Source organism: Macaca mulatta, chromosome 7 (genome assembly GCF_049350105.2).
Source record: "Macaca mulatta isolate MMU2019108-1 chromosome 7, T2T-MMU8v2.0, whole genome shotgun sequence".
NCBI lineage: Eukaryota > Metazoa > Chordata > Mammalia > Primates > Cercopithecidae > Macaca > Macaca mulatta.
This window is the reverse complement of record NC_133412.1, coordinates 174,807,014-174,833,178: the sequence shown is the minus strand read 5'-3', so window position 1 is coordinate 174,833,178 and position 26,165 is coordinate 174,807,014. Positions and strand designations below refer to the sequence as shown.

Sequence of the window (26,165 nt, the reverse complement as noted above, 5' to 3'; positions counted from 1 at the left end):
GTATAATAAGTCTTTATATGATGTATGTATTTTCAATTTTCTTTTGAAAGAAGGGCCAAGCTAAATTATTGGGAAAAGGGAAGACTTTAAAACAAATGGTGCTGGAATAATTAGCTATTCATCCATAAAGATATAAACTTCAACCCTACCTTAGACAATACAGAAAAATTAACTTAAGATGGACCACAGGCCTAAACAAAGTCAAAACTGTAAAACTTCTAGACACTTTGTTACCTTGAGGAAGACAAAGGTTTCTTAACAGAGAACAACAATCCTACCAGCATAAAAGTTAAAACAGACAAAAATGGACATGATCAAAATAAACAATGTCTGCATTTGAAAAGACCTGTTGAGAAAATGAAAAGACAAGTCACAGACAGGGAGAAAATATTTGCAATACATACATCTGATAAAGAGTTATATCCAGAATATATTTAAAATTCTTACAACCCAATAATATAACACATGCAACAATTAAAGAGTTGGACAAAAGGTTTGGACAGACACTTCGTAAATGAAGGTACACAAATGGCCGGGATGCCCTGGCTGCTTCTCTTCCTGAGAGACACTCTCCCATGTCTTGGTCTCATCAACTCCTTCCTCTCCTTCAATTCCCCTCGCAAATTTTACCTTCTCAATGAAGCCTCTCTTGAAATTGCTTTCAGGTGTAATATTAAAAGTTGATATGTAGTAGCTGTGCATACTTTGGGAGTACCTGTGATATTTGGATACCTGTATACAATGTGTAATGATCAAATCAGAGTAATTGGAACATCCTTCATGTCAAATATTTATCTTTTCTTTGTGTTGGGAACATTCCAGTTCTTCTTATCTAGCTATCTTGAAATGTACAATAACTTGTTAGCTATAGTCTCCACACTAGACTATTGAATACTAGAACTTACTCCTTCCATCTAACTGTATTTTGTAGCCATTGGCCAACTTCTCTCCCTCCCTCCTGCTCTTCCCAGCTCTAGTAACTACCATTCCACTCTCCATGAAATCCACTTTTTTTAGCTCTCACATGTGAGTGAGAACATGTGATGTCATACAGCCTAAGTTCCGTTGCAGTAACGAAGGCGCCCTCTTACTGGCTAAACCCAACATAGGCTTTATTTCTTGCTTTTACGGCTCCTGCAAAGTTTGCTGGGGACCTGAGTAACTCTCCAGGGGAATGCCTCCACTGGAGCAGCGTGGGTCCAGGTTACCATTTTCAGGCTCGGCCTCCACACGTGCCACAGGAGAGAGATGGCACTGCCGAGTCTGGTGGTGTCAATGGCTGTAGTCTAGGAGCGAGTCACATCTCTTCCTCTCAGAGCCCTTTGGCCAGAGCTGGTCCCAAGCCCAGGCTGATTGCTGGGGTCAGAGACTGTGTTCCTCTGTCGCCTGGAGGAAGAAGAGCATTTAATATGGGTAAGTGGTAGAAGTCTCCACTCGCAGCAGGTGGATTTTCTCAAGTTGCCCCTTCCCTGGCGTTAGAACCTCTGAGGTTCTGGTTTGGTGCAAGGATGGCAATTCTGCCGTCCCACCTTCTTTCTGCCCCTGGATGGCCACTGAACGCTACTGGGACTGCTTGACGCCTGAGGTGGCTTCATGCCAGCAATGACTTAATACTCTCACTCTTGGCTTTCCCCTGCCTTTGGCCTCTGGGGAACTCCTTTCCTTTCTTGTAAGCTCAGTTGCATGTGGCAAGTGATGTTTAGTGTGTTTTATACAGCACCCTGGGCACTTAGTTTTGGGAGGTATTCGTATTCACACTTTATAGAGGAGGAAAGAAAGCAGAAAGCTTCAGTGCCTTGCCCGAGCCACACATCAGGGATGTCCTGGAGCCGTGCTTCTCAGCCAAGCTCTCCTCTTGGGAGGCATGGTAGTCTCCTTCCTACAGAGAGGGGAAGGATGGGGTCTGGCATGGAACTTTGGGGCAGGCTTCCCAGAGGAGGTAGCCTTTGACCTGGGCCAGAAGGACAGACAGTGGGTCAATGGGAGGACATGGCGGAGGATGGAGCCTGGGCAAGGGCCTGGGGGTGTGAAAAGGCGGAGACACATGTTAGATGCTCAATCAATGTTTGCTGAATAAACGAATAAATACATAGCCAGGGAGAGGAACGGGAGGATGAATAACGCTGTTGGTAAAGCATGAGTCAGTTTCTTGCAATGGCTTGTGTTTGACCTGCCGTTTTTCTACCTGCTCTTGCCTAATTTCCTCAGCTAAACAAACTGGGAAGAATTTGTGGGAATGCCAGAGAATGAGTCTCTCTTCCAGTCTTAGCAATTGCAGTTACCTAAAATTACAAGCCTGTCTGATCTCATTAGCAAAATAAGACTCAGCAAGGACCCAAGGTGGAAGTTCAGTCCTGACAAGGAGACGCTGAGGTCTTTTCAGGGCTCCAGCTCCCCGCTCCCCACTCCCGGAGCCCCCCGCCCCTGCGCCCTGACTAACATCTCAAATCTCTGGCAGCTGGAGGCCTGTCGAGTTAGCTCCCGCAGGTCTGGTCCATCAGCACGCCTGGGGAGGAAGAGAAAGCAAACAGGGAAATTCCGAGTTCAGCCTGGACTTCAGTCAAACCCCCTTTCCTTCATAAACACCCTCCCTTGTGCTTATTACAATGAGGGAACTGGAGCCAGTGGCCCGGAGCAGAGATTAGATGATCCAGAAAGGGCCACCGAGGCATCTGTCGATGGGAAAGCCAGCGGAGTGTGTCTCAGCCAGTAAGTGATGGCTCTACACAGCACTTAGAGGAACGTTTAGGGGCCTCAGACACTATTTAAGGACTTTGAGTTTCAGGTAATGAGAGAACCACAGACATTTAAGCTCGCAGAATAAAATCAAGAGGTCGTATTTGTAGAGTAAAGCGGAGGCTCTCTTGGGATCGTTTTAGAAGACAGAAACATGTTGCCTGCTCTGATGGCTAGGGTGTTTCGCAAGAGTAGTGCTGCTTTATTGATCGCCTCCTGGGGGCCAGGCTGGAATTAATGCTTTTACACCCATTAGCTTAAGCAATCCTCATAAAAGCCCTGCAGAGCAGGTATCATTATCCCTGTTTTGCAGATGAGGGATTGAAGATGAGGTGGTTAAGTAACTTGCCCCAGGTCACTTAACTGGTAAGTGTGGCCTGGACCAGCCTGTCCATTAAGCTCTGGGGGCCCAGGGCAAGGATGTCTGTCTCGACCTGATACCTTTAGGGGTCCAAGAACATCTCTCTAACTTTGCTTAAACCAGAAGAAAAATGTGGAAGCATTTGAAGGTTTATTAAATTGTTTTTATTTTTAAATTTTATTTATTTATTTTTTCATACTTAGGGACATTCACTACCATTTCTCCCCTAGCTTTGATTTTAGGTTCAAAGGTACATGTGCAGGTTTGTTACATGGGTAAATTGCATGTTGCTGGGGTTTGGTGTACAGATAATTTTGTCACCCAAGTCATCCGAATAATACCTGAGAGGTAGTTTTTCATCCTCAGCTTCTCCCCTCCTCCACCCTCAAGTAGGTCCCAGGGTCCCCTGTTCCCTCCTTTGTGTCCATGTGTGCTCAATGTTTAGGTCACACTTATAAGTGAGAACATGCAGTATTTGATTTTCTGTTCCTGCATTAATTCGCATAGGATAACGGCCTCCAGCTCCATCCGTGTTGCTGCCAAGGACGTGACGTCGTTCTGTTTCATGGCTGCGTCGTATTGCATGGTGTATAGGTACCACATTTTCTTTATCCAGTCCACCACTGATGCGCATCAATGTTGATTCCATGTCTTTGCTATTGTTGCATAGTGCTGCAAGGACATGTGCCTGTCTTTATGGTAGAAGGATTTGTATTCCTTAAATATGTTTTTAAATACAGGTATTTTTATGGTGGGAGAGGCCCATGAAAATCGCAGTGCCCTCTGGGGAAATCTCATAGAGCCACTGGTTACTTCCCAAGCTCAGGCGCTCGGAAAGGCCCAGGAAAGCTCCTCAAAGGCATGGCGACGACGAGGTAAATAACCACAGGGGTGCGGGTGCTTCTGGCTCCTCTGACGTCCTGCACAGTCATCACAAGCACCATCAGATGAGGTGCCCTGGACAGTGTTTCCTTTTCACAGCCCTGGGGGATGGAAGTCATGCCTGTGTCTGTACCCAGACCTGGGGGATGGAAGTTATGCCTGTGCTGTACTCAGCCCGCCCCACGTCAGCACTGCTGCCCAGTACAAGCCCCCGTCAGGGTTTGCAGACCAGGTTCAGTGTGTTCCTTCATTCCAGCCTGTCTGAGGGAGGCTGTGGCCTGTGGCCAGGACAGGAGGGACCGAGGTGTCCCTGTGAAGAGCAGGTTGTCCAGAGGTCCAGTTAGTGGCCTTGGAGAACACTGACAGCAGCACAGCCTCAGCCTCACTCCCTGGTATGCAACGTGGTGGCTTCTCTAAGGAGGATGGGGGAGTTTTCTTAGGCCAAACATCCAGGGTGCCGTCCTGCAGGTGCCCACTTTGACACCTCACCTTCACTTTGTGGCTCAAGACAAATGGCCTGGGGAAAGATGGTGTTGAAGTGGAGGCAGCAACCACAGGCAGCTGGTCCATGGGACTCGTCTGTACAGGGAACCGAGACGGGGCTGCAACTGGAGGTGAGCAGTGGGGTGTGGGGCCAGGCGGGTTTCTGAAGACCGGGAATACTCACTCCAGCAATGGGGACACTCTGCCTTCTCTTTTGCCCACTCAGTCCCATTTGTTATTTTGTTTTGTTTTTACAAACTTTTTATTTTGGAACAATTTTAGATTTATAGAAAAGTTACAAAGATAGTACAGAGAGTTCCCGTTCGCCCCCCACCCGGTCTTCCCTTTGTGAACTGCGCACATTACTGTGGTACATTTGCCAGCACTCAGAAGCTGACATTGGGCCATTGTTAACTCAACTCCAGACTTTATTTGGATTTCGCTAGTTTTCCCATTAATGTCCTCTCTCTGTTCCAGGACCCATGCCAGGGGACCTCATTGCATTTAGTTGTCACGTCTCCCCCGGCTCCTCTGGTCTGTGTCACGTTGTTTTTGATACCTGCTCGGGGCCAAGACTAGGACCAGAGAGGTGAGTGAAGAGAGCTCTGGTGGCTCCGGGCCAGGGGTTGGGCAGACAGGGCGCCCTTCCGTGGTGCTGGAGAGCTGGCAGGACAAATGGCCTGGGCTCGCAGGGATGGCCGGCAAAGGCAGGCGCAGGGGGCTTTGGAATTGCTTTAAAAGGGGGAGGGGGTTCTGATTGAAAAGCCAGCCTGAATAATAACATCCAGCACTGTATTTTGATGGGATAATTGTTTTATATTTATAAAGATTCTTAATTATCTCCAGCAAATGCATTTAGCTCACTTGGTAATTGAATTAAGGAAAATGTCTTTTCAAGCATTGTAAGTCATTGCTGTAATAAAAAAAGAAGGAAGAATGACTTTAAAGTACCTCCCTACATGACCTAGACAAACTTGTTATTACTGAAAGCTGAGTAATCCCATTAAGGCCTCAGTTCGTTCTAACAGAACAGGCGCTCTGGAGACGCCACACGAAAATTGCAAGAGATGGGGGAAGCTTCCTTTCTTTGGGAAGCCTCTGCCGACCCCACTTCGAGCGGATCCTGCCCTCCTGGTGCCCTGGACATACTTTTATTTTTGTGCTTATCACACTGACCTGTGACAGCCTCCTGGTCAGCTTCAACTCCCCTTTATCCCCCACATGTCCTGAGAGCTCAGATGGACGGCATTTGCCCACTTCAGTATCTCCCAGCACAGTCAATAAAGGAGCACGTGAAATGCTTCCCAACCTGCGTGATTACCCCTCCTGCCACAGCAGGGAACAGTCCTTCATAAATTCTGTGTCTTTGGAGGAACGTTTTCTGGTACACTGCAGCAGCTGTGGCTTGCAATGTCTAAGTTACCAGGACGTCGGTGAGGAGGGCCCTGACCAGGGCGGAGTAGGGGGGACCTGCGGCATTCGGGAGCATGACGCCTTGGTGCTGGAGTCTCCAGGCTTGCCAGGCAGCTCTGGGGCTGGGGGTGGGGCTGGGAGGAGCCCAGACAGATAGGCCCTGAGCTTTGAAGAAAAATCAATATTCACCAGGGAGTTGATGGTATCGTAAAAGTCTCGAGTTGCACTGCCATTTCCTGGCCCCTGAGTGGCCCAAGGTGAGCGCTGCTGAGGAGGGAGCTGCCCTGCCTGCCCCTCCCCTGCACTGCCTGTCTGAGGTCCCAGAAGGAGCAGGAGAAACCCAGCAGGCATCTTAGGTGGTAGAGCCACTGGAGTGAGCCACAGCAGCGAGGCGAGGACGGTGGCTCCCTCTTTCTTTCGGAGGTGCATACATTCAAAAAAATAACTACTCAATGCCTGCTATACCCAGGCCTGGGGCCATGCTCTGGTGATGCGGCCAGGAGCCCAGCAGACAGCATGCTGCCTCCATGGAGTCTACAGTCCTGCGTAGAGATCAATGTTGAACGGGGAAATGAGACAGGAAACTGGCTAAGTAGAGGCTGATAAGTGTCATCCAGCAAAGCAATGAACAGGCAGGTGGAGGCTCAGGAGGGCTGGTAGGGCTGCTGTTGGGTGGGGCTGTGGGCACTCAGTGGAGCAGGAGCCTGGGCAGTGGGGGGGCCGGCTCCTGACACAGCCACTCCCCGACCACTCTTGGCTTCTCTGCTTCCTTCCTTCTCTCTCTGCCTCCTTCCCACACCCATGCCCAGGTGCTCCTGTAGCTGTGGCATGCATAGGGACACTGAGGTGCCCTATTGCCAAGTGGCCCATCGCCTTCATTTCATAGTCCAGATGCTCTGACAGTGACCCCAGGTGACCACCCATGTATCGCCTGTCCTGGTGGGGGCCGCCCTGTGCCATGCAGCATGCACAACACGGCACAGCATGGCTCATGGCTGCCCAGCACCAGGGGCCGAGGGGGTGATGAGCATAGCAGTGAGCATTCCATGTGGCCATCACGCCTGGGATTGAGTCCTGCTCGCCTCTATCAGGGGATGTCTTTAGGCAAGTCTCTTAACATGCGTGTGCCTCAGTTTTGTCACCTGTAGCCCAATGCCTCAGGGTGCCAAGGGGATCACACGCATGAAGCCCTGGCAGGGTGTGCCAGGCACGTGTGCACATGCCCCCTGGAGGGGATGCATCAGCGAGGGCGGAACTCTGCCGTTCCAGCCTCCTGAGGGTCCTGTGGGTCCTGAGGGTCCTGACGCCTCACAGGCCGGGAGGCAAAGGGGTTTGTAACTTACATAACCGCAGAGAGAGGCAAGGTTGCTGCCCACAATGGTGCTTTCACGGGGCAGCTCTGGGACAGCATCCTCACCCGACTATATGGAATTCCACATCCTTTCCGAATCTTGGTGTTACACAATAGTCACTGAGATATCATGTACCCCATTAATGTTGAGACTTTTATGTATTTACAATTCAGCTTAAATTTTTACCCAGAGAAGTTTTCAAAATGTAACATGTGTTAGTCACTGCGTGAATTGCGAAACCAAGGAAATATCTCCAAAGTGCTGGCCTTGACAATGTAATCTGGCAAGGCTTGGGGAGGAATAAAAATAACACTTCTCAGCATCGCCGTCTCCGAGGGCAGGAGTGATCTGGAGCCCTCCTCAAGCCCACAGGTGGTTGGGCAGCACGTGCGAGGCTGGGTGGCCACCCTGGGGTCTTCTCCCCCCTTCTCTGGCCCCTCCCCGAGGCCAGGACAAGTCCTGCCTGCCCTCAAGTGGGGCGGTTGAGCCCAGGTTGGGGTGGTGGTGAGACAGGGAGACTGGGGAACTGGGCACCCTGATGGGGGTTCTGGGTCTGACGCTCACCAGCCTGGAGGTCCGGGGCATTTCCCTAACCTCAATGTCCACGGAAAGGTTCAGGGGCCATGCCCCGGGTGGCCACAGCAACGGGAAGCTTCCTGGCTGCCTCAAAGGGCTGTTCTGTGGGGGAACCTGGTCCAGGATGATGGAGGGGAGGCAGCAACTGGACTTTTCCCCTTGCAGCTGTAAGGATAGCTTGATTTTTCTAAACACAACAACCCTGTGTCTCCCCACTGAGTTACAAGCCTGCAGGTGGCTTGATGAACATGTGGTTTCTGGATGTGACATGAAAGTTAGCATTTGCACGCTCTTTGTCTGGTTTCCCTGGGTTTGTTTTTCTTGCTCTTACAGTCCTGAACTATTCCCAATCATGTTTATGTTGAGGCAGAAGACATGGCTGTGGAGTGTCGGTGCACCAGGGTCTGCCGGGCCCCCGCCTCCCCATCCTTCCAAGAGGCACCAGCTGCAAGGCACGTGCACGTGCCCTCCCGACACCCCAGTCCCCGAAGAGCCTGCTCCTATCACTCCAGGCAGGCACTTTTGCTGGGATTCCAAGGCAGCTGAGCGTAGAGCCCACTGTAGAGGCATCGGCCCCCCCCAGGCCTCTAGGAAACCTGCTCTTCTCCTCCCTCCACAGGCATCTGCTCACAGCGCCAGCGGTGCCTCATGCTCCACCTGGAGCGCTACTGTCTGTCGGGGACATGGGCTCCCAGGAGGCTGCATGTGAATGATTTCCGACCTTCAGAACAACCAGGAAGTAGGGACTGGGATTGTTCCCATTCTGCAGATGAAAAGACTGAGGCTTGGGATAACATTGCTTGCCCAAGGTCACATGGGCAGTACAAGACAAAGCTAGGGTTGCAAATGGTCACGCTTCCTACGCTTCCTATTTTAATGTTCCTTTTCTGCCAGCTCCTCCTCTGAGTGCTGGCTTTCCCTGCTTACCAAGCCCCCAGCTCCTCACTGCAGTGCCAGAGCACCCAAGAGCCTCCTCTGGCAATGCCCATGGCCCACAGCACACTCCCTTTGGCTCTATCAGGCCTCCCTTTTGGCGTAAGTGCCACCCACTCGCTCCTCTCCTGCTTTCTGGCATCGTTATTTAATTGTCCAACCCTGGTCTGCCCAGTTAGATTGTAAACTCCGAGAGGACGAGGAGTCCGCACCGGCTGCCCCCGGGCCTGGCCTGGGGCTGCCACGTGGCTGAATCTCAGCCACACTTGCTGTAGAATGATTTGTTGTTATTCTCTGAGGCTGGGTTTCCACGTGTCTGGGCACAGGAGGACAGAGTCCCCCTCCCCGTCCAGGTCCTTGGCTGGCCAGCATTTCAAATGATATTGTTTCATATTAAATTATTTTAAATTCCATGGACCCTGGTTTCACAATCAAATAATTCGATCTTGTTTACAAATGGAATTTTTACTTTTTGACGGTTTCTTGCTTTGCTGGGCTGGACGGTCAGTGAATGCGTGTCCTCCCATGCCCTCCAGTCCATCTCTGTTGCCTTCCCTGGGATGCCGTGGAGGCCGGGAACCATCCCCAGGAGCAGGGACGTGGTCGGGGGGGTGGGGTCAAGCAGCTCCGTGCAGGCAGGCAGCTCACTGTGCTCAGGGCCTGGAGGCCGGGGTGTTCTCTGCTTCCCCTCTTCCAGCTCTGGCCGTGAGAAAACCCACAAATAACAGAATTGGAAGGGACCTTTGACACCCGTGATTCCAACATCCCTTTTTACAGGTTAGGAAACTGAGGCACAAGGTCCTGGTTCCTGGGGTCGGGCCTCGGACCCAGCACTGGGTCTTTGCACAGCCTCCTCAGGGCTGATCCACACTTTGTTCTCTTCTCCCCCAACCCCACCACATCCAGTCAGGTGCCACTCACTGCTTTCACTTACTGAGACAGAGAGAGGGAAAAGTGTGACCTCTGACCTCTAGGAGCTAGGAACTCGGGTTGGGAGGGGCTGCGGATGAGGAGACAGAGGAGGCACAATGAGGTGAATCCTACGGGATTGGGAGGAGCTTGGAAGGCAGTTCAGAAAGGCCACGCAGGAGGCAGGGCGGGACGGCGGGATGGCAGGCCAGGCGCATCCAGCAGCATTTGCAAAGCTGCAGACGTGGCCAAGTTCAGTAGCTGTGGCCGGACCCCATTTGTGGCGGTTGATGAGAATCTTGTGACTATTTTAACCAATGTGTTAAACTTCACTCTCTCCCTGTGCGTCTCCTTGTCACCTTGGAGAGTGTTATTAGTCAAGGTTCTCCAGAGAAACAGAACCACAGAATGTACACACACACATGCACGTGCGTGCACACACACATATGCACACACATCACACACACACAAAGAGGGATTTATTGTAAAGAACTGGCTTGTGGAATAACTGAATTGATAAGTCCCAAGATTTTCAGTCAGCAAGCTGGAGACCTGGAAGAGGCTGCTGGGGACTAGATATGTCCCCCCAAAATTCATATGGTAAACCCCAGCTTCCAATGTGCTGGTCTTAGGAGGTGGGGTGTTTTGAAGGTAATTAGGTCAGGAGGGTGGAGCTCTGATTAATGAAATTAGTGCCCTTATAAGAAGAGACAGGACAGCTCTCTCTCTGATCTCTGACACCTTAGGACATAGAGACAGGAAGGCCAGCAGGAAGTAGGCCCTCACCAAAACCAAACTGGCAGCACCGTGATGCTGGACTTCCAGCCTCCTGAACGATGGGCAGTAAGTATTTGATGCTTAAGCCACACCAATAAATATTTGATAGCAGCCCGAGCTTAGACAGAGCTGACGTTTCAGTTCAAATCCAAAGGCAGGAAAAAGCTAGATATTCAGCTCAAAGGCTGGCAGGCAAGAGGAATTCTGTCTTACTCAGTGTACAGGATCCCCTTTGTCCTACACAGGCTGTCCACTGATTGGATGAGGTCCACCCATATTAGGGAGGGGAAGCTGCTTTACCTGGCCCACTGATTCCAATGTGAGTCTCGTCCCCAAACCCCTCACAGAAACACCCGGAGTGATGTCTGGTCAAATATCTGGGTGCTGTGGCCCCGCCAAGTTGATGCTGAAATTAACCCTTGCAGAGGCCACTTCTTTATCATGGGACATATGCTTGGAGCCACTCTTCTGGAACTTTCTCTAAGCGAGTGATGGTATGGGGCAGATGAGTGTCATTGCTCTGTGGTCACTTGATGGGTGACCTGGGTTGGTCCCATCAACCTCCTCACTGGGCTTGGCTCAGAATGGCATCAGGCTGTTTTCACAAGTCGACCGGCTCTCCAGGGTCAGGACCAAACCTGCTGAGGAGATCGCAGATGGCCCTGACTCCATGCGCCGCCCCCAAAGGACCCTAGGGCAGGCATCTGAGCCAGTCCCAGGCTGTAGAGGTTGACTCAGGAAAGCACCAGGAAAAGTTGGTTGTTAACATCCCAGTCCAATTTTTTTGATTGGGCCTAAAGGCAGGGACTTCCTTCTATAAAATCTGGGAGCTGAGTGCAGGGCAGGCCTGACAAGGTGCGAGGAGCTGGCTGTGGACTTCAGCTCTCCCTGGGTGTCCAGGAGCTGCCCTGGGCCCTGGTGGCTCCTCCTCATCCCCACCTCTCTGCTGCACCACTATGGCCTCAAGGCCTGCACTGCCTCACAAAGCTGTCCCCAGGCCAGGCTCCTACGAGCACGCCGGGCATCAGAACTCTGGCTGGTGGACCCACAGAGGCCCGGGGTAATAGCAATGAGAAGAACAGGCCACCACCACCCAGCCTGCGGGATGGCCAGGGACACTCATCCAGGGCCATGGGAGTGTGAATCAGTCGAGTACAATATGCATAAGCAGTGTGGCCAGAACCAGAGCTTCGAGGTATCTGACTCCCGGTGTCCTGCTACCATCCCAGCACTGTTGGTTAATGGCGAAAGATGGGGCACTGGGGGTGGGAGGTCTGTGTCTACGCTTGGTGGCACCTAAGAAAGAGCAGCGTTTGTCTGTAAGGATTGAGATGGACAGGTCTCTAAAATAAACACGGCAAAGAACGCAAGAGGCTGAACCCAAAGTATGATCCATTTGGGGGTTAAAAAAATAGATGGTATAGGCTGCGTGGTAGCTCACGCCTGTAATCTCAGCACTTTGGGAGGCTGAGTTTTGTCAGATCACCTGAGGTTGGGAGTTCCAGACCAGCCTGACCAATATGATGAAACCCTGTCTTTACTAAAAATACAAAAATTAGCCGGGCATGGTGGCGCGTGCCTGTAATCCCAGCGACTCAGGAGGCCGAGGCGGGAGAATCGCTTGAACCCAGGAGGCGGAGGTTCATGCCATGATCTGCAGTGAGCCGAGATCATGCCACTGCACTCCAGCCTGGGTGACAGAGGGAGACCCTGTCTAAAAAAAAATAATAATAATAATAGATGGTGTAGATGCTTTTGGAAGAATATGCAGTCACTGCTCACCACAGCATGGAACATGTAGACGGGGGTTACCGCCTGGTGAGTCTCTTCCAGGTCCCTGAATGCAGCTAACTAAGCGAGTCCTGAGTTCCCCAGGAGGCAGGCATTCCCATCCTACTCGCTTGGCAGATGAAGACACTGAGGTACTGGGAGAACTTGCCCAGGCGATACAGGTGGTATGTGGTGGTTGGGGGATGTGAACTTGAGCTGCTGACCAACTCTGCTGCATGTGCTGATGACTCGGGCTCCTCTGGGAGAGGGGCAGGGGCCGAGGTGGGGTGATTTAGTTTTTGTTTTTGGCCTTTCTGAGTCCTCTGTGCTTTCTTCACAGGTGCATGGATGACTTACTTTGAGAAAATGTCGACAGGGTGCTCTGCAGAGAGGCATGGGCTTTTGTGCCTTTATCATGCTTTTCTGAATTAAAAGAAAAACACAGTCATGTGATTTTAGAAACGGAACCCATGGAAGAGAAAATACTGGGTCTGTGGAAAGTCAGCTGAGGAAACAGCCAGAATGCTGGCAAAGAGGGAAAGATGCCCGGGCTTGGTGGTGGCACCTTGGAGCCTGCTTACGGAGCCAGCTCTAGCTCCAGTGATGCTGAAAGCGGAATGCTGGGCATGCAAGAACCGTGAGCCGTGTCCAGTCCACTTCCTCGTTACACAGGTGGGGAGACTGAGGCTGGGGGAGGGGCTCTCCCCTGCACAAGTGTCACCCAGGGTCCCGCCTGCACCCGAGCCATACCTCTGTGCCCTCCACCCAGGCCCCACTCAGCTGCCCCCAACTGTAATCTGGAAAAGATGAGAGTGGACCAATTATTTCTGTACCATGGTTGCATGATTATCAAGATCAAAAACGCCCGAGGAACTATATTTAGTACAGGACAGAATTCAAAGACTACCTGGTAACAGGAACGTCTGCCTGCAAGGCCAGGCACCCACACGACCCCTCGCTTTGTCTCTTTCTGTCTTGGAACCCAGGCCGTACTTGAGCTCCCATCTGCTACCCCACACCCCACTGGCTGTTGCAAGAGTGATGTTGCCATTGGTGACCGCAGGTCTCCCAGCAGCCTGGTGCCGAGAGGCCACTTCAGGCTCTAACGGGGGCCCGGGTTTCCACGGGAGACGGCAGAGCCACGGTGTGGCAGGCGTCCAGCTCTCCCCCTGATCAATTCTGTGACTTGTCAGAAGACCCCCTACCCGTGGGCCTCGGTTTCCTCATCTGTGAAACAATGGGAGTGACTTGGAGGGTCTCCGCCAGTCTCAGTCTAAGCCCTTAAGACAGAGGCAGACACTGTCGGCCTGTGAGCCCCTGGCTTTGCTCTTGCTTCAGGTCAGACAAAGAAAGGACTGGTGGTCTCTGGGCATCCTGAGCCTGTCTCCATGGAAACCAGCTCGCCCACCCCCTCTCTGGCAAGTGTCCTAATGGGTGCCATGGGAAACTGTGGGCTCCAGCCCCAGGCCGCCAACTGGTTGGCGGCCTTGCATTTGAGATCCCTGGCCCAGAGTAATGGAGGGGACCTCATCTTATAGAATATACAGCGAGGGTGTGGAGAGGCTGTGGGGGAAGCACAGCCTGGTCAGCAGGCACTGGGTATCCTGGCTTGAGCTCAGGGCACCTTTGTCCCAGGGCAGGACCCTCACGTCTCGGGCTGCTCCATCCCCATTGGGGTCTCCCTTCATTCTTGATGAATGTCCACTCACAGAGGGGGCCCCATGCCTCTCCAAAGACCCCCACCCTCCAGTCCTTGTGTCCCTGAGGTTGGCCTCCTGGTGGCCACCTCATGGGGAAGGCCCTGGACACAGGGGCCCCGGCCTAATGCAGCATGGCTTCATCTTAACTAGTTATGTCTGCAAAGACCCTGTCTCCAAACAAGGTCATATTTTGGGCTTCTGAGTAGAAGGTGATTTGGGGGACACTCATCAACCCAGCGCAACGCTCCCTCTCACCATGCTCTTTCAAGAGAAGGCTCTTGGACACCTGGAGGCCACCAGTCCTTTCTCCCTCTGACCTGAAACAAGAGCTAGCAGGGGCTAGCAGGCCGACTGCATCTGCTGCCTTTTTAGATACTGGCCCCAGCCGCAATGCCCAGGACTGAGTCATGGAGATTCCCTCAGAAATGGTGCAGCCCAGTCTGTCCACAGAGCGAGGGGGGGACAAGCCTGGTGGCCCCGGCTTCAGTGCAGGCCATCCTTTCCACCTGTTGTCTCCTCTTGGTCTCACAGGGGACCCAGTTCCTATCCTCTGCCCTGAAGCATGGCTACGACCCTCATGGGCCACAAGCTTGACACCCTCAGGCGGCCAGACTGTACCCCAGATCTGGGGCTGGTAGCAGCATGGGTGTGGTCAACTGGCACGCAGTTGTTACCCGGACACCCTCCCATCAGCACTTTTTTGGGGGGTGAGTGACAGAAACTCAACTTGGGCTTACAGGTGAATTTACTGGTTCCTGTGATCACAGAGTTCAAGGTTTAGCTGGACCCGGTGCCTCCAAGGACGTCACCAAGTCTGTCTGTCCGTCTGAGTTCAGCGTCCTCCAGGTCTTCGCTCTCCAGCAGGCCTTCTCCTCAAAGTGGCCAGGTGACAGCTCTGTGGTTCATTCTACCAGTTTTATCAATCTCCACTCCTCATTTTGCTCAAATTCAGCTGTGAGTAAACTCCCAAGCAGATCGCAGTGTCCAAAGGGAGGGCCCTGGTCTCATGTGCAGCCGGCAACTCTATGGGTTCAACTCCACCCAAACTATGTAGACCACAGCAGGGAAGGAAAGCCAGGGATGCCAGGATGGCCAACACCACTGCAGAAGCCTATGGATCCTGTGCAAAAGATCTCCAGTAAAAGGAGGGCTTTGGGGCCCAGTGTGTTGGCACACACCTGTAATCCTAGCACTTTGGGAGGCCAAGGCGGGTGGATCACCTGAGGTCAAAAGTTCTCGACCAGCCTGACCAACATGGGGAAACCCCGTCTCTATTAAAAACAAAAAAATTAGCCAGGAGTGGTGGCGCATGCCTGTTATCTGAGCTACTTGGGAGGCTGAGACAGGAGGACCGCTTGTACCCAGGAGGCAGAGGTTGCAGTGAGCTGAGATTACACCATTGCACTCCAGCCTGGGCAATAAGAGCAAAACTCTGTCTCAAAAAAAAAAAAAAAAAAAAAAGGGAGCTTTGGTCTACAGAAAGTCAGACACCATCACAGCATCACAGGGACAGGCACACAGGCTGCAGGTTCCCGTTACATCCAGGACTCCATCCTTCTTCTCTCCATCGTCCCCACAGGCTTTTCCCACAGGCCTTTGGTTTCCTCTGGATGTCGGCGTGCCCCTGTACCAGCACTGCCCTGGATGTCGGCGTGCCCCTATACCAGCACTACCCTAGATGTCGGCGTGCCCCTGTACCAGCACTGCCCTGGATGTCGGCGTGCCCCTGTACCAGCACTGCCCTGGATGTCGGCGTGCCCCTGTACCAGCACTGCCCTGGATGTCGGCGTGCCCCTGTACCAGCACTGCCCTGGATGTCGGCGTGCCCCTGTACCAGCACTGCCCTGGATGTCGGCGTGCCCCTGTACCAGCACCGCCCCGACTTGTCACTCCAGGGACAGTGTGTCCACCCCTGGCCTAGCTCGTCAGAAACCTTTGTCTTCATGTCATCGTGTCCACTCATGATGTCCAAGGTCCTTCTGTCTTTAGAGAGCATGGGGAGGAGGGGCATTGTGCCAGGCTGATGCGTGTCCCCCAAATCCACTTCACTCAGAAGCTCAAAATATGACCTTATTTGGAGACAGGGTCTTTGCAGATGTAATTAGTTAAGGTGAAGTCATACTGCATTAAGGTGGGCCCAGGGACTGGCAATCTTATAAAAAGAGGAGCAGACACAGAGACAGATGCAGAGGGAGGGCGGCCATGGAAAGACAAAAGCAGAGAGCAGATGATGCAGCCACAAGCCATCGGATGTCCAGGGCCACTGGGAGCTGAGGAGGTGAGGAAGGACGCCCCCAGGAGCCTACAGAGGGAGCACGACCGTGTCTGACAACTTCAGACTTCTGGCCTCCAGATCATCACGGCAGTACATTTCTGCTGTTTTAAGCCACTCATTTTGTGGGCCTCTGCTGCAGGAGCTCAAGTAAACTCATTCAGGTATTCAGGATGGTTGCGCTGGGTCAGGAGACGGGCCACACACGGTCTCTGGGCTGAAGGAGTGGGCACCAGAAACGCGTCCTCAGTTGACCACATCTTGGCACTCAGCTTTGGTGACTCCCCCTGGTGTTGCTGATGTCCCACCCTGGCCTCTAGGGTATTCAGAGTCCTGCACCCCAACCCTGCTCCCTTCCTGCCCTGACCTCATCTCACCTCTGCAGTAGCAAGACTTTTCTGTGGCCTGAACCTAGATCCTCTGCCACCTCTTCATTCTTCTCCTTCAGTGTGGGCTCACCAAGAGCCATGAGAGTCCCCAGGGCTGCAAGGGCACACAGAAAACCCACAGCTTCATACACTGAGCTATCACTCCTCATCGACAGGACCTCAAGCCTCCAGTCCCAGCTCAGTCTAATTCAATCTCTGTATCTTTGCTCAAACTCTTGCAAGGAAATCTGACCGCCTTGGCCTGGCTGGGGCATCCAGCGCTATATCTGGGGTGTGGCCTGAGACCCTTCCTTCCTTGGTAGGACTCAGCCAGGGTTAAGGAAAGGGCAGATTCCTTGGAGAAGCATGAGGAGGTAGTGCTTCTGAGGACACTCATGTATGTGAATGCCCAGTGCAGACGTATGGAAATGATGTCATCTACATTTAGCCCCATCCCTCTAGGGTGGGTGTCATCAGATTCCCATCCCAGTTTGCAGCTGGAGCCTCGAGGCTTGGATTAAGTGCTCACCAATGCTGGTAGAGAAGACTGTCGCTTCCCACCACTCTCAGCACTTGTCAACTTGCGAGGTCTCATGGCAAGTAAGTCCTGGCCACCCTGGTCGCCTCATAGAGGAAGTGGCTTGGGCCAGATGCCCTCCTCTGAGGTGAATCTTGAGCTGGAGCTTCGGTGTGCACCTGGAGCACGTGGCTGGGGTGTTCAGCAAACCCTGGGCAGGGAGGACAGGCCGGCCAGGCCTCAGGCCCCGGCATCTGCCTCTGTAGCGCATTCATCCACTTTGGGGGTCTTTGTGTCCCTAAAAGAGTCTGAATATGAATCCACACTCAAGCAAAATCACGAAGGAGATCAAAGCAGCTGCAATGACACCGGAGGAGGCTCATTCTCATGGGAAACCTCAGAGTAAGAGACATCGGGGAGGCGCTGGCTACAGGGTCATGACAGAGGTGAGAGGTTGAGGGTAATGGACAGAAAGCAGCATGCACCCAAGTCCAGGTGGCAGGGAAAACAGAGAGCAAGGAGGAAGCAAGACTGTGAGCAAAACAGGCCAAGAGAGGCCAGTCAGTCACAGATGCCAGGCTCCAGCCCAACCTGCCCAGACCCTGCGTCTCAGAGGGCACCTGCCCTCCTCCATGCACCCAACCTGCCCTGTCCCATCTGTGTAGGGCCCCGTCTGTCTCCCCTGCAAAGTCAGGTGGTCCTCACTGGAAGGTAGGAACTGGGCTTCACCATCTGGACTGTGCAAGACCTGCCTGGCCATGAGAGGAGAACAAAGAGTTTTCTAGAAGGCTGGCTTGCTCACACAAGTAAAGAACTGCCCAGCAGAAGTAATGCTTAGGCAAAGCAGGTGGGTACTGGTGGTGGTCACAGATGCTGGGGTGAGCCACAGGCCTGAGCCATCCATTGTGGGGGTCTGGAAGCCAGTGTGGCTCCCACACACAGAGGTAGACAGTTCCTGGAGAACACCAGAGTCTAGGCCCCAGGGGCTGGGCGAACCTCAGAGGGCGTCCCACGCCAGCTTAAAGGCAGCTTGGAATGTGGCAATTGATCAGTGGGTGCTGGGCAGCTCGCACCCCTGTGCAGACAGCCTTCTCCATGGGCCAACAAGTGTGTCACATGCATGCAGATGCGTGTGCATAGGGCCATGGGGGCCCAGGAGCCTTCCTACTGGAGTTCAAAGATGTGGGCTGAAGGACGTTTGGAGAGCATCCCCTGCCTGTGCTTCTGTTTTACCTCCGGGCCCCAAGCCTCCGCTGGGTGGTGGGTGGGCGCTGCTCCCAGCCTCCCATGCAAGGGGCCCCAGAGGGAGGAAAATGGCAGGCTGGGACAGAGGCACCACGTGAGAGCAGCTTTGTGATAAAGCTGCCAGATACACAAAGCAACAAATAAAAAGGAAAAAGGGAACGGGACTCAGCACAATTCACAAGTCACAAGGGGATTGGCTCCAAGGAGCAGGTCCGTGGCTCAGCGGGTCCACTGGGGCTCTCTGGGCAGAGGGGCCTGGTGTTTCAGGTCCCTTCCAGAACCTTCACCCTGAGTGGCAATGACATTCCGTAGCCTTGAGGGGCAGGGACTCAGAGCTTGGTACCCTGGGGCTCTGGGGTGGAGGATGAGGATGATCCAGAATGGGAAGGCAGAAATAGCCCCCCATTCCTTTCTACTAGTTCTCATGCCTCCAGCCCCTTGCTGCAGCCACACTGGCCTCAGTTACACTGGTTCGTTCCTGCTCCTCACCTGTACAGGGCCAGTTCCTGAACTGTGGGGGGGCCTTTGTATATACAGGCACCAGAACATTCCTCCAGAGCTTCACTGGAGCCCTCCTCTTCAGCATGACGGTTCCCGGCCACCTGATCCAGAGCTGGCGGCTCCCAGGCATAGCCCATCCCTGCTGCGGCCCTGCACTACCCCAGTCCTCACCTGCACGCAGGGGACTGTTCACATGCTGACCGTCTGTCCATCTCCTGTAAGGACGTCGGCTCCTTCCATGTCTGCTGGGCTGAGGATCCCTCACAGCCTCCCTGACCTCAGAGCCATGAAAGACTTGCAAGGCTTGAAGCAAACTCTGAACGGACCCTTCACAGATAAATTCTACCAGGTGCATGTTTCAAAAAATTTTATTATCTAACCCAAGAGTAAGTTAGCAATCGATTTCCTAATCTTTATTGACTGGCGGTGTGCAGGCTAGTGTGATTAAAGGTGTGAGAAAGACTTGCCAAATAAAATGCATGAACAGCTTTCATGAGCTTAGCTCCAATGTGCAGAGTGATAGGGTCAGGGAAGTGTGCGTATGTGTGCATGAGTGTGTGAGATCAGGGTAGTGTGTGTGTGTGTGTGTGTGTGTGAGACATCAGGGCAGTGTGTGTGTGTGAGATCAGGGCAGTGTGTGTGTGTCTGTGTGTGTGTGACATCAGGGCAGTGTGTGTGTGAGAGATCAGGGCAGTGTGTGTGTGCGCATGAGTGTGTGAGATCAGGGTAGTGTGTGTATGTGTGTGTGTGACATCAGGGCAGTGTTTGTGTGTTTGTGTGACATCAGGGCAGTGTTTGTGTGAGATTAGGGCAGTGTTTGTGTGTTTGTGTGAGATCAGGGCTGTGTGTGTGTGTGCGCATGACTGTGTGAGAGCAGGGTAGTGTGTGTATGTATATGTGTGTGTGTGTGACATCAGGGCAGTGTGTGTTTGTGTGAGATCAGGACAGTGTGTGTGTGCATGAGTGTGTGAGATCAGGGAAGTGTGTGTGTCAGGTCACCACAGTGTACGTGGGGGTGTGCGCGTGCACAGGGAGCACAGGGGCAGCCATTCCAAGTACACCCTCTACTTGGGTAAATCTGGGAGTAATGATCGCTCCAGCAGTGAGAGCTGGCGAGGGTGGTGCAGGAAGACTGGGGCCTGCCCCGCGAGGGAAGCATTAAAAAAACAGTCAAAGGAAAATGAACTCAGCTCTCCCGGGGTGGAGGAGGTGGAGGTGGAGGTGGGCGGCCAGGGAACAAATCTGGTTGCTGCGAGGCTGTCAGAAAGGGCCCTAGTGCCCTGCCAGGAGGAAAGACTCTGGGCCATGAGCATGATGGTCTTTGAAGGCCAGGAGAGCCAGTCTGCCCCTGCTGTGCCACTAACTGTGCGACTCGCGGTCACATGATGATACCTCCTGGGCCCCATATACTTTATCTGCAAATGGGGAGAAGCACAGCCTCCATGTCCACAGTGCTGTTGAGGTTGGATTGGGGCTGACTGGCAATCAGGCACGTGTCTATAAACGCCGGCGAGCCAGGCAGAGCCCAGGCCTAAGAGTCCACCAGGGCGGCTGGTCTTAATCCGTACTGCATGGATCTGTGAGTCCCCAAATCTGCAGTGGGGATTGAGGAGGAGCTGGCCCAAGGAGAAGACTGGAGTGGAATTGGAAGGGGGAGGAGGATTTTACTGGAGGGCTATTGGGGGGGTGGGGGGGCAGACATCCTGGGCCCCAGGGAGGCACAGGAGCAAAAGTGACAGGTGATTGTCAGGTGCTAGCCTGGGCAGACACATTGAGTCAAGACCTGATCTGGTACATGATCTCACTGAATCCTCTGTAAGACCCTAGCAGGGAGCTGTCCTCCTCGTTCTAAGAGGAAGAAGCAGAGGCTCCGGCTCAGGAGGGGAGGTGGCCTCTCAATGTCACAGTAGGAAATGGTGGCCAGAATTCCAGCAGGAGGTTCTGACTCCAGGGCTGGAAGTAGGGGCAGGAGATGCAGCAGGAAGGAACTGTGGGTCTCCCTCCACCCGGGCTTACCCCACACAAGCTCAGCTCTACAGAGTGGTCTGCAAACTCCACGCTGCAGGCAGCCCTTTAGGATCATGGGATCGTTTCGGGGGTGGCAGCCATTATTTGGAAAAAAGAAATAGGATGAACAGATATCAGCATTCATGATGTCTAGTAAGATAACCGTTCTTTCGCAAAAATTGTGTTTCGGTTATCTAGGTATAGTTAATTACTTATTTTATACATAGTTGTCCCGCTTGCTGTGGGCTGAGATGCACCATGTATTTCTTACCCCAGCCACGGTCAGCAAGCTTTGAAAGCCACTGCTTTCAGCCTTTCTTGGTTCTGCAGGGGCCTCCGGGCCTTTGTTCTCTGAACAAGAACGCCAGTGCTGGGCACAGGACAGGAGCCAGGACCTGCTGGAGGATTTCCGCAACATGTCCCTTCCCACACATCAACGCAGCTGGCTAGGCAAGGCACCATCTCATGGGGTCCTAGAACTTGGGGTGTCAATGTTTGGCTGCAGCATGGGGGGTGCTAAACAGGGAGTTCCAAGGCCCTAATGCTGGGCTCACACGGGCCAAGCTTTCCTTTCCTTATACATTGCATAGGGTTCCTCATCTGCAAGCTGGGGTACTCCTGAGGCCTCCAGAGCCAGGCCCCAAAGCAGCTCCACCAGGCTGGCCTGCTCTGACAAGCCCTGAACGCAGTGTGTTCATGGGCAATGGGCAGAGAGGGAGCCTCTCCCACCGCTGGGCCAGTGTCGCCGACAGGGGCGAGTGTCTTGGGGAGTAAGGGATATCAGGGTGGCAGGAGGGCACGGGCCAGGAAATTCTAGAGGTAGGGCTGGGAGGCCACTGGGGAAGGAGGCCGAGCTGCCTCCTGCATGCAGCAGGTGGATGCAGGAAGGCTTTCAGTGATCAGGTTTGTGTTTCAATCAGGTAACTCTGGAGGGGGTGTGGCCAGGTTTCTGTTTGTCTGGCATTCTTCAAAGAGAGCTGCTCCGACCAGAGATTCTGGTGTGGGTGAGAACCGCAGCAGGTGCATTTCCAGGTGTGGCCTTCTTACCTGCCCCAGGTGATCTGCTTCTCCTTCTCCCCTGGGCATTTGTTTCTAGTGTTTATCTCGTATCACAAATTCATCCTTCCTGGGAATGGGCTTTTACTCTGGGCAACACTAGACAACACAAAACCTTCAGTTGTAATAAACAAGCACAAAGCAAACTGGCATTCCAATGTGAAGCCATGTCTCCTCCTGACCTGGCTGGCTTTCCTGTTCGCCGTACTGGCCAGCCCAGGTACCCCCAAAGGGACCTTTGTTTTCCCAGAAAAACAACAGAACAGAAACAGCAACAACCCACCCCCCCCAACACACACACAAACCCAACGCCCACCCGTAATCAGGACTGAGGTTGAACGTCCTATTGCCGGGCTCTGTAAGAGGTCAGCAAATCTATCTTCTCCAGGTGGTGACTCGATGTGACAGGTAAGCTCAGGGACATCTCAGATCCCAAGTTTTGGTCCACACTGTGGTCTTTTGTTTTGTTTTTATGAAAAATGACTGGTGGGCCCCCAACAATGCTGCTGAGTAGGCCACTGGGGAGATTTTAAAGGAGAGAAAACAGAAAATGTACCTTTCATGTCATCAAGCTGGGACTACAACATGGACACAGAGGGTATCAGGATGGGAACTGCCCAGGCTCTGGCATGCCCCAGCGTCTCCTGTGCTCCCACTGCACAATTGACCCACCTGCCTTCCTCTTACAGCATGATTATACACATCGAAACCCTCAGGGGTCAGCGCTAAGTGTCTGCATAGACGTACCCAAACACCCGGGGCCTGGCATTCCAATAAACTCTCTGGAAAGAGCAGCATCTCCTCTTCACACAGTGAAACTAACTGCACCTCTTCTCCTCCTGGATGTGCAAGCGTCCACAAACAGGTATTTTCCCCATTTCCTGTTCGGTTCAAAGGTTATTCCTAAAAAGCAGTCATTGACCTGTTTTTGATTTTTTGACTGAGAAATGTATTGACTATGAACGCACAAAATATTTGCTGCACTGTATGCTCCTCTCTTACTGACACAAGATCACTGGAAAAGCCATCTCAGAAAAAAAAGGAAGATTTCAGGAGGAGCTGGAGTGAAACAAACCCAAGGTCGTTCAGCTCATTACATGTTAGTTAAATGTTACAGTTTCATATATTAAAAAAAAAAACCCAGATATTCCCTTAAAAAATTAGTCTTTTCCTGTGTGTATTTTATCTCAAATAAAAAAGGATTCTAATTTTATCTGTGTTCATAAGCTGATAAAAAAATGGTTAGGCTGGGGTTGTTTACTTTTTCGTAAGATTCTCTGAGCAGCAGAAGGAAAGAAAACCAACCCAAGTCCAGCATTTTCTGAGCACACTGAAACAGCCAGGTCCCTTCAACCCATCTGGAAAGAAATTAATTAGTTCTCTGTGTTAGTTTAATATGAAATTATTTTATTTTCACTGTTTTTTTCTTTCTTTCTTTCTTTCTTTTTCTTTTTCTTTCTGGCTATGAGGAAGGGGAAAAAAAAAACGGTGTGAAGGACCGGCTATGGTTCCTTACCGCCCATTTTCTCTCCAGGCTTTTCTTGGTTCCCAGCTTTTGCTTTTTAAATTTTTCCCTGTCTTTTTGGTTGAAAATGTACAAAATGTGTATTTTAAATATCAAAAAATTATACATTTTGAACATGACAAAATCTTAGATCCACAATACGTTTTTACAAAAATATTATTTTAAAAATACCGTCTGCTTTCCCTCTACTTGAATTAAAATGTCATGTTCATTTCTTATCTTCTGATCTGCTCAATCTGACATTTGTTAGATGTGAAAAAGTTCTGCAGACTGTTTCAGAGAATATTTGAAAAATGTGAACAACCGACATGTAAAATGTCCGCGGGAGCACGCTTGCGGAGTTCACATTCATTTTTCAGACGCTGGGGTGCTGGGAGCGGCGAGCGTCCTTCCTGGGCACCGCGGGGCGGCCGTCCCGGACCGGGTCCCCTTCCTCCTCGGGGCGCCGACGGCCTCTCCTGGCCCGGCTGAGGCCGGCTCGGCCCCGCGCGGCCTTCCGGTTTGCTAGCATTTTCCTTCTGGGACGCGCACGGAGGCTGTGGAGAGACCCGGCCCGGGCCCGAGGGCGTGGGCGGCCCTAGCGCGGGTCGGGCCGCGGGTCCCACCTGCCACCGCCGGCCCCGCGTGCCCCGGAGACGCTGCCGCCGCCCGAGCGCGCGGCCCGGGCCACCTGATGGAACGTGCAGAGCTCACTCCTCCACCTGGCGCCCATTTGGCTTTTTATTATCTGCCTCCCCCATCCTAACTGGTTCCAGATTTGCAACCTCAGAGGCGCAGACACCCGGCTGGGCCACGCTATCGATCCCCCAGAGACCCCGAAGCAATTACAGCCACTGCATCGCAGCAGCCCGGCGCCCTTGGGGGCTGCTTCAGACGGCGGGCCCCCGCGGAGCTCATTCCAGGGGCTCAGGCCCTCCCGGGTGAGAGCACCGTCGCAGGCGGGGAGTCGGGCGCCGGCGCTGGCCCTTCAGAGCTGGGACCCGCTGCCCGTGCACCCGGCCCGGCCTTCGCCGAGCGGAGCGGACAGCCTCCACCAGGTCAGGCCGGCTTGGAGAAGGTCCCCGGGGCCCTAGGGCGCAGGGCACGAGCCCGCGGGCGACCTCGGAAGCTGGCGCGGCGAGCAGCGCAGCGCAGACACTCGCTCTCAGGCCCCGCGCCCCGGGCGGCCAAGACTCAGAGCCCTCCCGGGCGGGCGGGACCACCCACGCCGTCGCAGACGTGGGAACCGGGCAGTCGCTGAGGTCGCGGGGGGCGCCGCGGGTCGCAGGCTCTGCGTAGCCGCAACACAGCACCAGGGTCCAACAGTCCTGAGTCACTGTCTGTGGAAGTGAGACCCCAAACGCGACCTGCTTCGGGCCCTCCAGACCCCCAACGCCTGGCACCCCCGGCTTGCCCCCGTGGCTGGGCCCCGCCAGCGCCGGGCACCGGAGGGGGAGGGCCCCGAGGGCCCAGGGCGCAGTTCCAAAGGCCAGAAAATGGAAACTGTGCGAAAAGAATCCCCAAATCCGGCCGGGCCCAAAGCCCACCGGCTTACATAAAGCCCCGGGAGCCCGCCGGCCCGCCCGCCTGGGGGTGAACAATCGGCGGGCACCTGGCCAGGCCGTCCGGGGCTGGCACCGTCGCAGACCCCCGACCACAAGCCTGGCGTGACCCTGGGGAGGGGGCAGGGGTCTCGGCCTCTTCCCACTCCCTGCTCGGAGAAACGTTTAACTGGCCTTTAATCACATTAGCAGCCGGCCCCAATTAGGGCCGCGGGAGGGGGAGGCCGGAGAAAAGCGCCGGCCTGGCAGTGTCACTGGAGGATAAAGATCCTTTCATGCCCTCGGCCTGGTCATGAGCAATGCGGTGGGCCGCCACCCCCGGCCTTTGATGGCCTCGCCGACGCCGCCCTGGCTTTGCCCTCTCCACCCCTCGGCGGGCATCGCGGGGCCACCTCCCAGCCCGCCCGCGGGACAGAGGCCTGGAGGCCTGGCCCAGACATGCGCGTGTGCACCTGGGGCTCCCGCAGAGCTCGAGGGGCGGCTGGGGGCTCGCGGAGGGCAACGCCTAGCCTCCGGCTCGGACCTGGTAAGGCCACTGCCCACGGACGGAGTGGCTCAGAGGGAGGGTGACCCGCCGCCAAGGTGCCCGCGCAGGTACCCTGGGCCCTCCTGAGCCCCCCCGAGCGGGGAGAGACGGCCCTGAGCTGGGCTCCATCCTCCTGAGCCCGGGGTGAGGCCCAACCTGTGCCCGGGCCAGGCCCGTGCTTCCCTCCCGGGCTCTGGGCCCGTCGGGGACACCGGGCCAGGGCATCGGGGCCGGACTCGGGCCTCCCCGTCGGTCGTCGGTCCGCGCGGCGGAGAACCGGCCCGTGCGCCCTGTCGAAGGGTCGCCTGGCGCCCAGGCTCCCGGTCACAGCTCCCCGCGCCACGCTTACCTTGCTGGCCCGCGGGGGCTGCGCTCGCCTCGCCCCGAGGGTTGGTGCCGGGGCGCGCTCTGGACGGGCTGGGGTCGCGCGAGGACAGCGGCCGCCGGCGCCGCCGGAATGCTGATGCCGCAGGCGGCCGCGACGCCCGGTGGCCGCCCGGGACCCCCCGCCCCACGGCGGCAGCTGCAGCCCGGAGCCGCGTGACCCCGGGCCCGACCTCCCCGCGCTCGGCTGTTTGTGCGCACACAAAAGAGAACACTCATATTTTTCTTTTCCCGGCACAGACTTCACACCCGCCCGGTCTCCCCTCCCCCGTAACTCCCCGCCTCACACACGCTCCGCTGAGAACCTCTTTTTCTCTGCGCACCCACTGTG

General features: G+C 54.1%; 1 protein-coding gene and 1 long non-coding RNA gene across 2 annotated transcripts; one reads left to right on the top strand and one right to left on the bottom strand.

Moving 5' to 3' along the window:
• Positions 1–26,165, bottom strand: LOC144330399 (uncharacterized). Its single transcript, XM_077941727.1, has 3 exons — positions 25,800–26,165; positions 2,441–2,506; positions 1–1,386 (listed from the first exon to the last, which is right to left on the bottom strand). The coding sequence occupies exons 1-3, from the start codon at positions 26,051–26,053 to the stop codon at positions 1,287–1,289; spliced, it is 420 nt and encodes a 139-aa protein (XP_077797853.1). The 5' UTR covers positions 26,054–26,165; the 3' UTR covers positions 1–1,286.
• On the top strand, positions 2,606–23,071 carry LOC106999573 (uncharacterized). The gene is made up of 12 exons (XR_013396554.1): positions 2,606–2,785; positions 3,605–3,691; positions 3,838–3,972; positions 4,448–4,593; positions 4,940–5,051; positions 10,392–10,488; positions 12,256–12,344; positions 12,533–12,864; positions 14,632–14,778; positions 15,472–17,896; positions 18,832–19,144; positions 22,548–23,071. It is a non-coding gene; the product is annotated as an uncharacterized LOC106999573 (long non-coding RNA).